General features: G+C 34.8%; 1 protein-coding gene across 6 annotated transcripts; it reads left to right on the top strand.

Moving 5' to 3' along the window:
• Nucleotides 1-621: 621 nt before the first annotated feature.
• Nucleotides 622-12,758, top strand: HHP1 (heptahelical transmembrane protein1). Of its 6 annotated transcripts, XM_006852806.4 has the most exons (5): nucleotides 622-919; nucleotides 1,066-1,158; nucleotides 2,067-2,121; nucleotides 11,446-11,703; nucleotides 11,998-12,758. In XM_006852806.4, exons 1-5 carry the CDS (start codon nucleotides 735-737, stop codon nucleotides 12,403-12,405), a joined length of 999 nt encoding a protein of 332 aa, XP_006852868.1. In that variant the 5' UTR covers nucleotides 622-734; the 3' UTR covers nucleotides 12,406-12,758. The 6 variants fall into 6 exon arrangements, with proteins under 6 accessions (XP_006852868.1, XP_011626410.1, XP_011626411.1 ...); XM_011628108.3 differs by lacking the exon at nucleotides 1,066-1,158; XM_011628109.3 differs by lacking the exon at nucleotides 11,446-11,703.

The following is a 12,758-nucleotide window of genomic DNA, read 5'->3' as shown; positions in this document are numbered from 1 at the left end:
ATTTTCAAGATTTTCATAGATTTGTCGACCTACAGTATTTTTTAAGCTTTAAGTTTTATAAATAAATATGAAAATATATTTTAAGGCTATCACAAAGATTTTCAATAGTGAAACCACAGTTCTTGATACTATTTGAAAGTAAACTCTAATTTGATTGTTTAGAGCCTAGGCTCTATACAAACCACACCCGAAACCAAATATGTATTTTATTTTAGACCGAACCACTCAAAGCATTAATGAAGGCCTGACCACTTGGTGACATCGGTTATACAAGATATTTTTTAGAATATCACCTAAATCCTAATGTTTTAAACATTTATATTATTTTTTCCATTTTAAACCCCAGTCATTGCCGCATTATATCATGCTTACCTCCACTCCTTGGGGGTTATTTGCATTATATCATGCTTACCTCCACTCCTTGGGGGTTATTTTGAACCACGGCAAGCGTATGGATCCTAGTATTTGGACAAGCTTACGAGGGCAATATAGTCATTTTACCAACATATAAATGAATAAATAGTTGGTAGTTGTGCGGATGAGCTGCCCATTTTGCACTAAATGCATGAAAATAAGAAAGCATATAATGGGATCAAATGGTCCTGAAAAAAAAAGGAAATATACCCATGGCCTGGTTTATGTCAGAGAGTAAACCAAAAGCCATGGAGGTTTAGGGAATCTAGGTTAGGGTTTCTTTTTTTTTTTTTTTTTCTTTTCAGAAGATCCAGAAAAAGATGGAGGAGAAAAAAGAAGGCAGAAAGTGCAAGAAGAAGAACTTAGGTTTGGTGAATTATGAAGAATTGCCAAACTACATGAAGGACAATGAGTACATATTGCATTACTACCGAGTGGAATGGCCTTTGAAGGAAGCCTTTCTCAGTGTTTTCTCTTGGCACAACGAGACTCTCAATGTGTGGACGTATGCTCTCTCTCTCTCTCTCTCTCTCTCTCTCTCTCTCTCTCTGATGCCTTGGAATTTTCCTTTATTCATGGACAAAGCATTCTCTAAGTTAATAATGGGGATTTTCTTTTTATACTTCTTGGTTTTTTGTTTTTTATTTGCAGACATTTTGGTGGATTTTTCCTGTTTCTTGGATTGACGATCATGCATTTGGTTGAGATGCCAGGAGTTTTAGAGCTTCTTTCAAGAATTTTCTGGTTTGTTGTTTTTTGTTTTGGTACTATTATCTTAATTTTTTTAATTATTTGGAGAATTTTTTCTAATATCTCTTGTAACTAGGAGTACATAAAAAGGAAAAGTATGAAGGAAAAATATACAAAAAAATCATTTATTTTTGGTACAAGAAACTATCACTTTTATATGTCATATTTGAAATCAGGTGGTTGTTTATTTAGCTTCAAAATTAAAAAAAAAAAATTATCCAACTTTGTGACATACCCCAAGCCGTCTAATTTGATAATGACTAAGTGCAATTGTGACCTACTTATAGTCTCATAGTATATAATCCCTACATAAAAATATTTTTTTTATGTTCATTATTTTATGCTCATGTCTTTTTTTATGTATTTTCACTTTTAAAAAATACCCCTAAATTTTTTAATGGTCTTTTGGGAGAGATTAATTTTGAACTTTAGGTTCTGAATCAATATTTTTATAAACCAATTGATTTGGGATATATAAGTTCTGAACTGGTTTTCACTCTAAAAAACAAGCAAGTTAACCATTTTGAAACTCCCAAGTTCAAAATCAGCTTGCTTGTCTTTTTTATCTTTTTGTCTTTTGTTTTTTTTTTTTTTTTTTGGGTAAATGAGCAGGTGCTCTAAGAGTAGACAAGTGAGCTGGTTCAGAACTTGAACTTACAAGTCAATTGAGTTGGTCTGGTTTTTTGTAACTGTGTAGTTCGGAACTTCATATTCCAAACCAGTTTTATTAATGAAAAACTTGGTTTGGAACTTGAAGTCTTGACCATAAAAGTATTTAAAAAAATAAACAATATGCCAAAAAGACACAAGCATGAGATATAAAATATAAAAGGCCATTTTTAAATACCAATTATTTGTAAATTTCAATATCTTTTTAATCAGGTATTTTTGTGTGTGAATAGGCCACTCCTGCTGACATCATCAAAGGCATCGTACAAATTTGGGAATTCCACCATGGTTAGTTCCATTTTAAACTTACTGCATTTCATAAAGGATATAGTTTCACCTCGAATACTTGTTTGAAGAGTACTTTGGGTATTGAATATCTTCATAATGGCTCTAAAAAATCAATTCTTAACACCAATTGTGAAATTTGAAGCTCAAAAAAGGGCACAAATCTTACAAATTAGTGGCCACTTATTTTTACAGTGAATGGACGGCCTAGATAAAATATTATATATACACTATTTGTAGGACTTGAAATCCTTTTTTTTTTTTCACGATCATAATGGTCAAGGCCAATATGATCGATTTGAAATTTTTCAACTCCAAAAAGTAGAATTTTTGGTGAGTTTTAAGGCGAAGCTTTACTTCTTTTGATAGGGTTGTAGCCCTATCTAAACATTTTCCTTTCATAAAATTTAAGAGACTTTGTAGTATCATGGAGTACTCTTGTTTGGACCTTTGTTCTTACATCTTTCTTCAAAGAATTATTTTAAGGGTGCAGTTCGTGTAAGGTGTGAACTTCAATAAATTAAAGTAAGGTGTACTTCTAAATCTTGATAAAAATTGTGCTTAGAGTGTCCAAAATACTTATGGTCTAAAAATCTATTTCATACCTAATTATGAAATTTAAAACTTTAAAAATAGTATAGATCAGGTAAATCTATAAGCATTTAAAATTTTTGAAAATAAATTGTCTAAATTATATGTTACAAAATGCACTAGTTTTAGAATTTGAAATATATACTTTTTTCATAAATTTAGATGATCAATTATAGGGTGTTTCAATGTTAGAGCAACATTTTATGGTGGATTTTTGAGGAACACCTTATTTTTATGTTATAAAGTTGACATTTATGGAAACTTTTTTCTTAATTTAATTATATGATAAATAATGTGGGTTTTTTACACATTTCCTTGTCCACACGACATACATAGACATGAAATTGGTGATCTCCACTTTGACTATTACATACGGAAAAAGTATTAAACAAATTTTCAGGTCCTAAAACGAGTCTCTTGTAATAATTGCGTATGCATTTTCAATTGTTCGTATATCAGGACTATTTAAGAATGGGGTTGGGGCCATAGTAGTAGTATCACTTGTGCCCCAGCTAAATTTTAGGTTTCCGTTATCACCTAATACATTAAAAAATCATTAACAATTTCATAAAACAGGTAGAAGCTCGTCATCCCCACTCAATTGCCCAAAAAACAGATCAGGGCTATTTTTTGGCATTCAAATTATCATGTGCCATTCAATGCTAGAACCGCACTTATTGATGGAATTTGTTGGCGAGAATTTATGATCAATCCTAGACCTTATGATGACTGCACCCTTATTGAAAACACGCTCATAATAGTATAAGCCTATACCTTGTTTCAGGCTGGAGGTGGCAGCGGGCTGGGCCTACCCATAGCCCGACCCTCATTCCCATAAGGCCCGTTTGGCCTTGCTCATCCCGGCCCTAACCACCGGGCCAAGAAGGCCCAGGCCTGGTGGGCTGGCCCGAGCCAGGAAAAATAAAATTCAGAATAAAAGAAATGAAAAAAATAAAGAAAGAAAAGGTCGAGTTGAGCCGGCTTTGGCCCCCACCCCTAGTCCGGGCCTCAGGCCACATTTAGGCCGTTTTGGGCTAGGAATGTAAGGATATCATCTAGCCAGAGCTTATCACAAAAGCTTCCACCCTTCCCAATTTTAGGGGCCTAGGGATGCTTCTTTTTGCTTTGAATTGGCCCATACTTCCTGTTGGCTTATTTGAAGTTTCTAGAAAAAGCTTGAAAAAGGGGTTTTTAGGAGAGACAAAATACAATTATGGACTCTATTTTGGGAAAGGAAAAGAAAGAGAAAAAAAAAGTTAATTTAAGGTTGCAACTTTAAAATGTAGAATTAAAGATGCGTCTCTAAAAATCCATCGGAAAAGGTTGTTTTAAAGTTTTTCAACACTCTAATTGATCATCTCAACACTGAGATGTATAAAACATGAAAAAAGAAGAAGATTTTGAGTCCCAAAAATAGTACATCTTGCAACACATTATTTAGACTGTTCATTATCAAGATTTTGATATGTTTATAGATTTACTTAATTTTAACCATTTTTCAAGTTTAAAATTTTATAATTAGATATGAAAATAAATTTTTAGATAATCCTAATAATCTTTTACACCAACATTATATGTTATGATAAAATTTTGAGGTGCGTCTTAATTGGATTGTTTAAGGCTACAACCTTATAGAAACCACACCCAAAAAAAAAAAAAAAAAAAGGTCAAGCATTTAGGAGAGTTTCTTAAACCAAAAATTGTTGGCAAAAAGTTATTACACTCCCTCAAGAGTGTACTGTCATTTATTCACTCCAGTGTTACCCCAAAAATTTGGGATATAAGATCTTCAACCCATTAATTAAGCTCAATGAAAAAAATTTCTCTAATTGTATCCTCGACACACTACAAAAAATATATCAAGATTAAATGGAGACTATTTAGTTTTTAGAGGGTGAGATCTAAGTGGTATAAAACATACATTTGAAATTTTTCTTTTGGTTTCCAAAATTTCAAATTAAAAAGTCCTTTTCAGTAGGTCTTCAGACCAAATCAATATAAAATATACTCATATGGAGCCCCAATGACAATGGACCCGGTGATCTGACCCAACCCAACCCGATCCGGACCTGTGGGTTGGGGTTCATGTCCCAATAGTATATATTAAATAATATATAATATATTAATAAAATTTTCTTATTAATATTTATTTTAAATACAACTAGATATTTTTAATTATAATATTTAAATAATATTTGTATATATTTAACATAATATTTAAATATATATTATTAATATTAAATTAATATTTAAATAAATACAACTATATATTTTAAATTATAATATTTAAATAATGTATGTATATATTTAATATTTTATATATATATATATGTATATATTATTGTTTTTGGGTCAGGTACAATCAGAACCTGGACCTGACCTGATTGTTGTCACCTCTATGTTGTGTGTGGAAGCTCTAAACCCGATGAGTTTATTATTGACAAATAAAGTACGAAAAAATAAAACCGACAAAAATATGCAACAAGCAACAAAAATAAAGCAGGAAAGAAATAATAATAAAAAAGAACACAAGGATTTACGTGGTTCGTCACAGATATAACTATATTTATGGGCGAAAACCATCGATGTTTTTCACTAAATCAAAAAAAAAAAATTACAAGGCAACTTACTTGAGATGATCAGAAACTCAATTTCCTACAAAACCGTCTTCTCTACAATTTTCTCTCTCTACAAAAAACCCCCAAAAGTTTCCCTCTTTTTTTCTAGATCGTTTTCTCTCTTAATAACCCAATAAATAGAAAAAGCAAATCCCAAAAGGACGGTACGTGTTGGCCTCTACTTTTCCCATAAAGTTAGAAAACTTAACTTTATCTCTATCTGCTTGTAGATCTAGGGCTCCATCCTAATTTAAGTAGAACTTATCCATAAACTTAGATCCTAAATAATATGCTCTACCCAAATAAATAGGAAGCCTAAATTAAAGAAAAACAATCCCTTACAATTAAGGATTCAAGAATTCAAAATAAATATCAACAAATCTCTACTTTAGCTTAAATTTCAAAAGATATTTCAATCGACCGTCTTCTCCACACGTGCTCTCATAGGTGCTTTTTCGCAGTATATTAATCACAATACATTAGTCAAGTCCAAGCATAGCTTGAACTTTCACAATGGAACTGCTTTGTCAACATATGTACAACATTCTTCTTGGTATCAATCTTTAATAAAAAGATATCACCTTCAGCTATAATCTCACGGAAAAAATGGTATCTGACATCAATATGCTTCGTTCTTGCATGATATGCCTGGTTCTTTGTCAAATGTATTACACTCTGACTATCACAATAAATAATAGTCTCATCCTGTAGTAAGCCCAAATCACTTACAAACCCTCTAAGCGAAATGGCTTCTTTCACTGCCTCAATAACAATCATGTATTCTGCTTCAGTCATAGACAAAGCAAATGTGGTTTGTAGCATCGATCTCCAATTGATCGGAGCTCCTGCAAGTGTAAAAATATAACCTATAGTAGATCTCTTACAGTCCAAATCACCTGCAAAGTCAACATCAACATAACCAATAACCTTATCACCAAACTTGCTATCTATATCAAGCATCAAACCCACATCTGATGTACCCTTTAGGTAATGCAGATTCCATTTAATCGCATGTCAATGCTCCTTTCATGGATTAGCCATATGCTTACTAACAACACTAACAGTATGAAAAATATTAGTACGAGTGCAAACCATTGCAGACATGAAGCTTCCAACTGCACTCGCATAAGGTACATGTGACATGTGTTCCTTTTCATCATCTGAACTTGGAGATAATGTTGTCGACAATATGAAATGTGCAGCAAGAGGAGTACCCACGCGCCTTGAATTTTTTATCTCGAATCTAATGAGGAGGTTCTCAATGTACTCCTTTTGAAATAACCACAATTTACCCAACTTTCGATCTATGCGAATCTTCATACCCAAAATTTTATTTGCTGAACCTAAATCTTTCATCTCAAATTCTTCGACAAGTTGAATCTTCACTTTACTGATTTCTAAAGAATTCTTCGCAGCAATAAGCACATCATCTACATAGAGTAATAAATAGATGAACGAACCATCAGTAAATCTCTTAAAATAGGCACAATTGTCGTACTTACTTTTGACATACCCACGTCCAATCATGAATGTATCAAAATGCTTGTACCACTGCCTAGGAAACTGTTTTAGGTCGTACAATGACCTTTTCGTTTAGCAGACATGGTCCTCATTTCCTTTAACAACAAACCCTTATGGCTGAGTCATATAAATATGATCTTCGAATTCTCCATGAAGGAATGAAGTCTTGATATCAAGCTGCTCTAACTCCAAGTCAACCAATGCAACCATGGCTAGTAAATCCAAAAAAAAAAGTGTATTTCACAACTGGAGTGAAAATGTCAGTATAGTCAACACCTTCTTTTTGCACATAGCCTTTTGCAACCAAACGTGCCTGAAACCGATCACCGCCAATCTTAAGTGACTCATCTTTCTTCTTATAAACTCATTTACAACCAATGACTCTCTTGCCTTTAAGCCACTTCACGAGATCTCAAATATGATTCTTCTGAAGAGATTCTATTTCTTTATCAATGGCTTCACTCTACCTGCTACTGTCAATATCCTGTGTAGCTTCCTTAAAAGTATATGGCTCTTAGCTTGTGGCAGCCAATGCATAAGCCACCATGTCCTCATAACCGTACCGTCCTATTGGATTTTTTTATTCTTTTTTCCTTTCCAAGCTGAAGCTCTTCCTCAAGTGGAGTAGGCTCGATGACCTCCTCATAGTCAACATCTTCCCCCACCCTCTCACAAGGAATTTCTGACACGTATTTTGGAGTATTTTCTAGAGTTGTCAACTCCACCTCAACTGCATCACTATTGCAGTAATTTTCTTTTTCAGTACCCTTTTGAATGTGCTGTAACATAGTAAACTCATCAAACTTAACATCACAACTGACAATAAACTTAGGTAACTTAAGATCTGGGTACGACATTCTGTAGCCCTTAACCCCATCCGCATAACCCAGGAAAATACACTTCTTTGATCTGGGACTCAACTTATCATCCTTCACATAAGCATAAGCAGGGCAACCAAAAAATTTTAAATAAGAGTAAACAACAGGTTTATCGGATCATACCTCTTGTAGTGTTTTGAAGTCTATTGTTGTAGATAGTGTGGCCTATTGACGAGGTAACACATTGTATTGACCACCTCAGCCTAAAAGTCCTTTGACAAACCAACATTACTCAACATGTTGCGGCCCTTCTCTAGAAGTGTTATGTTTATGCGCTCAATAATTCTATTATGTTGTGGCGTCTTCAGAGTGATGAAATGACGAACAATTCCTTCGTTTTTGCAAAAATTCACAAACGTCGTTGAAGTGTACTATCCACCATTATCAATCCTCAAGCACTGGACCTTCTTTCCAGTCTTTCGACCATAGCTTTCTAATGCATAAATGTGTTAAATATATCTGTATTTCTTCAATGTTTAAATCCACACTTCTTTTGAGAAATCAACTACGAAGGAAACAAAGTATAGATATCCACCTTTTGGGACAACTAATGCAAGGCCCCATACATGAATATAATCAAGAATGCCTTTTGTGGTATGTTCTGATGTGAAAATTGCACCCTACACTGCTTACCATAAACACAATGCTCACAGAAGTCCAACTTGCACTTCTTTACGCTATTGATCAATTGGTGTTTGCTAAGTTCCGTCAAAGCTATCTCACCCATGTGGCCCAAACGCATATGTCACAACTGAGCCAAGTCATACTCACTATCATCAGATACGAAAATTGCTGCTCTGTCTGTGATGGTATTCTCGAGCAACAGATATAAATTCGGTATGTTCTTCTTGCCTTTCATCACAACCAAACCCTTAAAAATCTTCATAACTTCACCTACTCCAACAAATTTGCAGCTATTGGAGTTTAAGGCACCTATAAAGATAAGATTCCTCTTTAAATCTGGAACATGTCTAACATCATTCGAGGTTGTCACAACTCCATCATACATCTTGATAGTTTTGCAAGCTGCATCATTCCCTGTCAAAACTGATCTACCATAATACTTTTGTATGTGGTGAACCAATCCCAATAAGAGAACATATAATAGGAACATCATGAATCAAGAACTTACGAGTCTTTAGAGTTGTCACAATTTGTCAAGATTGACAACACATTATTTGTTCTACTTACTGAGCTTCTAACAACAATATTGGCTATTATAGAGGCACGACTTTCTTTCTCTTTGAGGTTCTAACAATGTTTCTTAATATGCTCTTTTTTCTTACAGTAATTGCAATAAATATTATATTTTTCTGATATAGATTTGGATCTATACCAGCCATGTTTTTCATGTCTCTTTCTATTTCTCTCAACAGATCTCCCTCTAACCACTAAACCATCTGCATGTGACTGAGCATTATCTTATCTCTTCCTCAAATCATTAGAGAGAAGAGTCGAAGTCACATCCTCCATCTCTACGATATCTTTTTCATAAAGCAATGTTGTCACTAGATGCTCATACAAATGAGGGCGTGAGGATAATAAAATTATAGCATTATCCTCATTATCTATTTTAACATCAATATTCCATAATTTACAAATAATTTTATTAAAATAATTCAGGTGTTCATGGATATATGTATCTTCATTCATCCGCAAGGTATATAATTTTTTATTTAGAAACAATCGATTTGTAAGGGACTTCGTCATTCATTCGATAAGCACAATCGAATAGTGCTCATAGCCCCTAGATCTAAGTCTTCCCAATCATCACCAAACACAAATTCTGGTTTCTTCGACTTTCTTTTCAGAGTTTTTGTAAGCCTTGTTGCAGTAGCAAATTCCAAACATTGATTTGCCAAATTCCAAAATTATTTTTGTCATCAAATTTCTCCCTCAAACTTTGCATTCGAAACCTTTACTGCTATACCGACAATCCTAAATTAGGCTATGATACGACTTATAGTGTGTAGAAGCTCTAAACCCGACGGTTTGATTATTGGCAAATAAACTACGAGAAAATAAAATCGACAAAAACATGCAACAAGTAACAAAAATAAAGCAGAAAAGAAATAACAAAAAAAAGCCATCAAGATTTACATGGTTCGTTACAGATGTGATTACATCTACGGGTGAATACGATCGATGTTTTTCACTAAAAAAAAAAAAAAAAAAATACAAGCCAACTTACTTGAGAGGAGTAGAGACTCAATCTCCCACAAAACCTTATTCTCTACAATTTCACTATCTAAAAACAACCCCCAAAAGTTTCCCTCTATTTTTCTAGATCTTTTTCTCTCTCTAAATAACCCAATAAATAGAAAAAGCAAACCCTAAAGAGGTGGTATGTGTTGGCCTCTACTTTTCTCATAAAGTTAGAAAACTTAACTTTATCTCTATCTGCTTGTAGGCTTAGGTCTCCATCCTAGTCTAAGTAGGATTTATCCATAAACTTAGATTATAAATAATACGTTCTACCCAAATAAATAGAAAACCTAAATTAAAAGAAAACAATCCCTTACAATTAAGGATTCAAGAATTCAAGATAAAGATCACCACCACAGCTTGTCACTGCACATGACAACTCCCAGCCATTACATTAAACTGTTAGTATTTTAGTGAAGTAAAATACTAAAGTGTATTTAAAAATTATATAGATATATACGTGTGTTGTTTTCAAAGTTTTAAATTAATAGAAAGATAAAGTAGTGGGCTTTAATCCCACATTGAAGAGTAAGGTGTCGAAAGATTGGTATTAATATAAGAATATTTCCATGGCTTATGTTCATGGAACAAATGAGATAGTGTGGATACTTGTGCTGAGTATACAAAAAACGTAAGTAGGCACGTGTGTGTGCAAGGGCACAAGACGCTTGATGGTGCACTTTGCTGCAAAGGCCCTTAGCTCATACACGGGTTCAAGTAGAGCTTGTTGCTCGTCTCATTTTTACGAGACACGATCCAGAGCCACAGCATTGCATCGAATGACCATGAGTTGATCCAACAACTATGAAACTAGCCGTTGTCAATGGGCACCTTAGCATCGTGCCCCTTGATGGTTGGATTGTGACATCTGAAAACCTGAACGGTTGTGATTATTCACATTAATAGCCACTTCTAAGTGCTTATTCACACTATTAAAGCGCCTTTTGACACCTAATTGTTTACACTTTTATTTACTCGAATTTCACTCTTTATCCAACGATTTTATGCTATCTTTCTCTCTCTAAAAATACAATTCATGCTCACTTTTTCTCTCTAGGTTTAAACAACTCTGGTGTCATGTAGGCTCGCCTGTACAGTGCGACAATAAGCAAGTATTATTATGACTTTTTATTTCTAGATATCTTGAGAACTGCTTTCCCTGGATTACCTTTTTGCACATTATTATTTTACAAGAAGGGGACAAATTAGAATCATGAGAAAGCATTTCTAGCATGACTGTAAACAGAAAAATCAACCTTTATTTGTTTCATCCCTTCATTTCCCCCAATACATACTACAGCCCCCATTTCACCCACCTTATATTTCAACAAAAATAAGCACCAGTAGTGCGATGGGTGTGCATGAAAAGGAAATGCTCTTTTTGTATATCATGAATCCCTTGAAACTATGTTAATGGTACTAGCTACAACTGCAAAAACATCAGAGTAAATTATAAACTAAAAGGGCATCATTTTTTCAAATGTACTCTCATTCCACTTTCTCCCTCATCACAGACAACCGCCCTACTCCAAATGCCCGGACCCTTGGTGCCGGTCTCCGGCACCCAGGCCAACAGATGGCCCCTCTTCGTCTTCCTTGGTGGCTCCATGTTTTGCCTTCTCACAAGTAGCCTCTGCCACCTCCTTTGCTGTCACTCTCAGCGCCTCAACCACTTCCTTTGGCGTCTCGATTATGGCGGAATCTCGATTATGATTGTTGCGTCCTTCTTCCCCCCAATCTATTACATCTTCCAGTGTGAACCTCTCTTCCAGGCATGATTTGAAAGCTTATAAAAACAACGGCTATAATGTCCAGCACAACATGGAAAGAAAAGTATAAAAAAAAAAAAATTTAGTAAAAAGATGTCACAATTACTCTTGTCCGTCAAATTTTAAATGGAGTAGTTGTAAGTATGTGAATGACTAGACTCAAAGTTAAATTCTTTAACTTTGTGAGACACCTCGAGCTATGCAATTTAACATCTAATGGCCAGGAGTGATTGTGACATCCTTTAAACAATAATTAATGATCTTATAGTATATCGGGTCTTGGGACATTGCTTTCAGGTCCTTTATCTCTCTGCAATATCAGTCATGGGAATACTCGTCGTCGTCACCTTACTGAGCCCCGAACTCTCGAGCCCAGCTTTCAGAAAACTCAGAGCAATGCTATTTTTAGCGATGGGGTTTTCTGGCATAATTCCAGCTGTCCATGCGTTGGTCGTGAATTGGAACGAGCCCCTACGTTTCATTACTCTAGCATATGAGTTGGCCATGGCCTTCTTTTATGGAACCGGAACTTTCTTCTATGTGAGTAGGGTGCCAGAGAAATGGAAGCCCGGTTCCTTCGACATGGCGGGTCACAGCCACCAGATCTTCCATGTTTTTGTGGTTGCGGGGGCCATTGCGCATTACGACGCTGCGATGATATTCCTCAAGTGGAGAGATACTGTGGGCTGCAACCAGTTTCAGTGATCTACCCCAGAGAGAGAGGGATGGCAATTCTTTTCAAAAACAATGAACTACAGGCGCATTATTTCGAGAACTATGGATAATAAGGACTACTGGCATTGTGTGTGTGAGAGAGAGAGAAGTGTGGATAATAAGGACAACTGGCATTGTGTGTGTGAGAGAGAGAGAAAAAGGGGTATCAATTTGCAGTCAATTACAGGGGCATTATCCTTAATTGTATGAAGCTTGCAAGGATTATTGACCTGAAATATGTAGCATTCAACTCTTGTTCTCCTGCATGTAATACTATCACTCCTGCTGCAGTTATACACTGCGATTATACTCATTTGAAGAAAACAAAACCTATTACAAGTGGA

This window comes from Amborella trichopoda, chromosome 13 (genome assembly GCF_054954075.1).
Source record: "Amborella trichopoda isolate Santa Cruz 75 chromosome 13, AtrichopodaSantaCruz75HAP2 v2.0, whole genome shotgun sequence".
NCBI classification, from domain to species: Eukaryota; Viridiplantae; Streptophyta; class Magnoliopsida; order Amborellales; family Amborellaceae; genus Amborella; species Amborella trichopoda.
Note: the sequence above shows the minus strand (reverse complement) of the source record. Positions and strands in the feature narration are given on the sequence as shown.

Bases quoted from the DNA above. Each gene is read 5' to 3' on its own strand.
- HHP1 (XM_006852806.4), top strand. From the start codon at position 735: ATGGAGGAGAAAAAAGAAGGCAGAAAGTGCAAGAAGAAGAACTTAGGT. The intron at 1,159-2,066 runs GTTTGTTGTTTT...GTGTGTGAATAG, and splicing joins CTTCTTTCAAGAATTTTCTG to GCCACTCCTGCTGACATCAT. The intron at 11,704-11,997 runs GCATGATTTGAA...CATTGCTTTCAG, and splicing joins AGTGTGAACCTCTCTTCCAG to GTCCTTTATCTCTCTGCAAT.